Source organism: Lathyrus oleraceus, chromosome 2 (genome assembly GCF_024323335.1).
Source record: "Lathyrus oleraceus cultivar Zhongwan6 chromosome 2, CAAS_Psat_ZW6_1.0, whole genome shotgun sequence".
In the NCBI taxonomy this organism is placed as follows: Eukaryota; Viridiplantae; Streptophyta; class Magnoliopsida; order Fabales; family Fabaceae; genus Lathyrus; species Lathyrus oleraceus.
This window is the reverse complement of record NC_066580.1, coordinates 159591047-159596256: the sequence shown is the minus strand read 5'-3', so window position 1 is coordinate 159596256 and position 5210 is coordinate 159591047. Positions and strand designations below refer to the sequence as shown.

Below are 5210 nucleotides of genomic sequence, written 5' to 3'. Positions count from 1 at the left end.
CAATATCTGTGTTTGGATGCTGATCAATTTTTGTTTAAAAAGTGGTAACTGTTATGGTGAACATGTTTTCAATTTTAAGTGTTACTTGGAATTACTTGGAAGAATCAAAACGAGTATTTTGTTAGAAGATTGGAGTCATGTTGATAGTGAAGTGAAAACAAGTATATGGATCAATGTTGGTATATTTATTTTAACTTTAATGATTTGTTTTACAAGTACGTATGAACATTTATTTATTTTTGCTTAATATTAATATCAACTTTATTATGTAAATGTATAATATTTGCATTGTTCCAATCGATGATAGTAAGATTGCAAAGAAATGGATTTCCTATGATGGTAAATGTTGGAGGGGATTTAAGGCACAACTCATAACGAATTATATTAAAAATCCAAAGTGTAACTCAAATCCTCAACATGAGATGTGTAACACCCCGAATAAAATAAGAAAATTATTTAAATTAAGTTAATAATATATTTATTAATTTAATTAAATAAATTGAATTATTGGATTATTATTATTATTATTTGGAATAATAATTAGTGGAAAATATATATAAGTTGGAATAAGTAAAAAGAGTTCATTTTTGGGAAATAAGGTTTTCACGTGAAACTCAGAGAAGCGACTGAAAGAGGCAGAGCAAGAGAAAGAGCTAGAGAACAAAGGTTGAAGAACGGAAAAGCTTGAAGCTTAGAGATTGCCGGATTATCTCAGGTAAGGGGGGTTTATCGTCGTTTAATGGGTATTATAGATTAACATGTCATGGGTAGTGATAAACCGTTGAATTGACCCTAATTGGGATTTTCGAATGCTGAAAATTGTGATGATAATATTGTGTAAAAACTGAAATTGAACCTGTGATTGTGTGAGTCGTGTTTCCCCGAACGTATCGCTTTTTACGGAAGTTGAATCGGAGGTCCGGAAGTCCTCCAACGGCGGAAAATGCGGAGAACTCTGCATTCTGCCTTGTGTTAGCGCAGGAACTGCTGTTTTGCCTGCGTTAACCGGTTAACCCAGGGCGTTAACCGGTTAACACTGTTGCGTTTTGCCAGAAAGTGTGTTTTGTCCTGCGTTAACCGGTTAACCCAGGGCGTTAACCGGTTAACACTGTTGGAAAAGTGAAAAATTGATATTTTAATGTTGTGAGCATAATTGGTGATTTGCCTAGGTTGGTGTGTGACATAGTAGGGATTGAGTTATGTTATGAAGTAATATTGTAGTCAATTTTGATGAGTAAAAGTTGTTGGGTTTATGTTATAAAGTGTCGATCCAAGTATGACTGAGTTGTTAAGTTGTTCCGTGTACGGAAAGTTGTTAAAAATACTGAGTTGTAGGCTTGATGAGCCAAAGTTGATTATAAGTTGATTATGTTGAAAACCTTGTTGTGTTGCTATTATTATTATGTTGTCGGAATTGTAAAGTCGTGTATGCCATGTACATTCATATGCATTAAGTCGGAGCTTTGCTCACACCACGTTGGCCTGGATTGGCAAATTTTAAGTTGAAAGTTGAAGGCTTATGCCTTGATGCCCAATAAAATGGCAATGATTTTAAGTTGGGAGTTTTACTCCGATTGGTACCACATGCATGACGAGTCGAGTCTCATTTGAGTTGCATTTTACGTTGTTATTGAGTTGCATTTTACGTTGTTATTGAGTATGATATTTGAGTTGATGTGCCGTTACTGAATGCATGATATGATTAGGGTGATTAACGTGTAAGTTTACTTAGCATTACATGATGATTTAAAATGCTTATTATATCGATTGAGGAACTCACCCTTACAACTATTTTCAGGTAACGAGCAGTGAGTGAGTAGAAGCTAGTGCTTGGAGTCTAGTGTGGTCTCCTTAGTGGGTCATGCTCTGATAGATGTAACATCGGGACGGGATGTTTTAACTTGTTGAATAATTTTATGTGTAATGTATTACATATGTTGAATGGTCTCTATCCGCTGCGTATTTTGCAAGAAGGGTTTATGTTGAATTAAATAATGAGCATGACTGATTTTTATGATGAAATGTGTGAAGTGTTGTGTGACACCCTTGGTGCATAATTACTCTGATATATATTTGTTGTTGTTATTAAATATTTGGGGTATTTTAGAAGGGTGTTACATTAGTGGTATCAGAGCAGGTCGGTCTGTCCGGCCAGTTGTCGTGTCGTTACTGTCTAACAATTGTGTATTGTTACTAATCTAACTTTAAGTTGTGTTGTATTGTTAAGTTGAAATGGCTGGAAGGAATGACGCTGCAATGGCTGCCGCAATGCAAGCAATGGCACAAGCTGTGCAGAACTTGCCAAATGCTGGTGGTGATGCTGGATCACGTAGCTTGGCGACTTTTCAGAGAGAGAATCCGCCGGTGTTTAAAGGGAAGCATGATCCAGATGCAGCCTTGGGATGGTTGAAAGAGATTGAGAGAATCTTCCGTGTTATGGATTGCACTCCAGCTCAGAAGGTTCGGTATGGTACTCACATGCTAGCAGTCGAAGCTGATGACTGGTGGCTAGAGACTCACGCGAGGTTGACCGTGGCAGGTGAAGTCATTACTTGGGATGTATTCCGTAGGGAATTCCTGAGAAAGTATTATCCGGAAGATGTCCGTGGTAAGAAGGAAATCGAGTTCCTTGAGCTGAAGCAAGGAAACATGTCTGTCACTGATTATGCTGCGAAATTTGTGGAGCTGTCCAAATTTTATCCTCATTACACTGGTGCTGGTGCTGAATTTTCAAAGTGCATCAAGTTTGAAAACGGACTGCGCTCTGAAATTAAGAAGGCTGTTGGGTATCAGAAGATACGCATTTTTACTGAATTGGTTGATAGCTGCAGGATATTTGAAGAAGACAATAATGCTCATTACAAGATTGTCAGTGACCGCAGGGGCAAGCAACATCAAAACCGTGGCAAGCCGTATGATGCTCCAGTGGGAAGAGGGAAACAAGGAGCTGCTCCGGCTCAGAGGACCAGTAGGGGAGATGCTCCTGCTGGTATAGTTTGCTTCAAATGTGGTCAGGCTGGTCATAAGAGTAACGTATGCACTGCTGAAGTAAAGAGATGTTTTCGTTGTGGTAAGACTGGTCATGCAATAGCTTATTGCAAGCACAAGGAAATGATTTGTTTTAATTGTGGCGAAGAAGGGCATATTGGAAGTCAGTGTCAGAAGCCAAAGAAATCTCAGACTGGGAAGGTGTTCGCATTGACCGGAACTCAAACCTCCAGTGAGGACAGACTTATCCGAGGTACGTGTTATATTAATGGCTTTCCTCTTGTAGCTATTATTGACACAGGTGCGACTCATTCCTTTATATCTTTGGATTGTGCTGTGAAACTTAAGTTAGAGATATCTAAGATGTTTGGTAGTATGGTGATTGATACTCCTGCGAAGGGTTCAGTGACTACTACTTCAGTTTGTTTGAATTGTCCTTTGAATATTTTTGGTAGAGACTTTGGGATGGACCTAGTGTGTCTTCCACTAGTGCAGATTGATGTTATTCTGGGTATGAACTGGTTGGTGTTTAACCGAGTTTCTATCAACTGTTTTGATAAGACTGTGATATTTCCTGAGGTTGAGGAAAGAAAGAATTTGTTTCTATCAGCGAGACAAGTGGATGAGGCAGTAGCAGATGGGGCAGAGTTGTTTATGCTGTTAGCGACTTTGGAGGCTAAAGATAAACTGGTGATTTGCAATCTAGCTGTGGTGTGTGATTTTCCTGATGTGTTTCCGGAAGAGGTGAATGAATTGCCGCCAGAGCGTGAAGTGGAGTTCTCGATTGATTTGGTACCTGGTACTAGACCGATATCGATGGCTCCGTACCGTATGTCTGCTGTTGAGTTAACTGAATTGAAGAGTCAGTTGGAAGATCTGTTGGATAAGAAATTCATTCGTCCGAGTGTGTCACCGTGGGGTGCACCAGTGCTATTGGTTAAGAAGAAAGAAGGTACTATGAGGTTGTGTGTGGACTACAGGCAACTGAATAAAGTGACGATCAAGAATCGGTATCCTTTGCCGAGGATTGATGATTTGATGGATCAGTTGGTTGGTGCAAGTGTGTTCAGTAAAATAGATTTGAGATCTGGGTATCATCAGATCCGTGTGAAAACCGAGGATATTCAGAAGACTGCTTTCAGAACACGGTATGGACATTATGAGTATTCTGTAATGCCTTTTGGTGTGACTAATGCGCCTGGAGTATTTATGGAGTATATGAATAGGATTTTCCATCCGTACCTAGACAAGTTTGTTGTGGTGTTTATTGATGATATTTTGGTGTATTCGAAGTCTGAAGAAGAGCATGCGGAGCATTTGAGAGTGGTTTTAGAAATTCTACGAGAAAAGAAGTTATTTGCTAAACTATCCAAGTGTGAATTTTGGTTAGAAGAGGTTAGTTTTCTTGGTCATGTGATTTCAAGAGGTGGTGTTGCTGTTGATCCTTCCAAGATAGAAGCGGTATCTAAGTGGGAAGCTCCGAAGTCTGTTGCTGAGATTCGAAGTTTCCTTGGTTTGGCTGGTTATTATAGGAAGTTCATTGAAGGATTTTCTAAGTTGGCGTTACCGTTGACGATGTTGACTAGAAAGGGGCAAGCGTTTGTTTGGGATTCAAAATGTGAAGAAGGTTTCCAAGAGTTAAAGAGAAGGTTAACTACTGCTCCTATTCTGATATTACCGAGTTCGTCGGAATCATTTGAAGTTTACTGTGATGCTTCATTGTTGGGTTTGGGTGGCGTGTTGATGCAGAATAAGCAGGTTATAGCTGATGCTTCAAGACAGCTGAGGGTTCATGAGAGGAACTATCCGACACACGATTTAGAGTTGGCAGCTGTGGTATTTGTTCTGAAGTTATGGAGGCATTACTTGTATGGATCAAGATTTGAAGTTTTCAGTGACCATAAAAGTTTAAAGTATTTGTTTGATCAGAAAGAGCTGAATATGAGACAGAGAAGATGGTTAGAGTTTCTGAAGGATTATGACTTTGGTTTGAATTACCATCCGGGTAAAGCAAACGTAGTGGCTGATGCATTGAGTCGGAAATCATTACATATGTCTATGCTAATGGTTAAGGAATTGGATTTGATTGAGCAGTTTAGAGACTTGAGTTTGGTGTGTGAGAGTACTCACAATAGTGTTAAATTGGGAATGTTGAAGTTAACAAGTGGTATTCTGGATGAGATCAGAGAGGGTCAGAAATTCGATATGCTTTTGGTTGATAA

At 39.1% G+C, this 5210-nt stretch overlaps 1 protein-coding gene across 1 annotated transcript; it reads left to right on the top strand.

Moving 5' to 3' along the window:
- Positions 1-2232: 2232 nt before the first annotated feature.
- LOC127121266 (uncharacterized) lies at positions 2233-3027 on the top strand (the record flags this gene model as incomplete). Its single annotated transcript, XM_051051818.1, has 1 exon — positions 2233-3027. A coding segment is annotated over exon 1 (795 nt), but the record flags the coding sequence as incomplete, so codon positions are not given.
- Positions 3028-5210: the final 2183 nt, after the last annotated feature.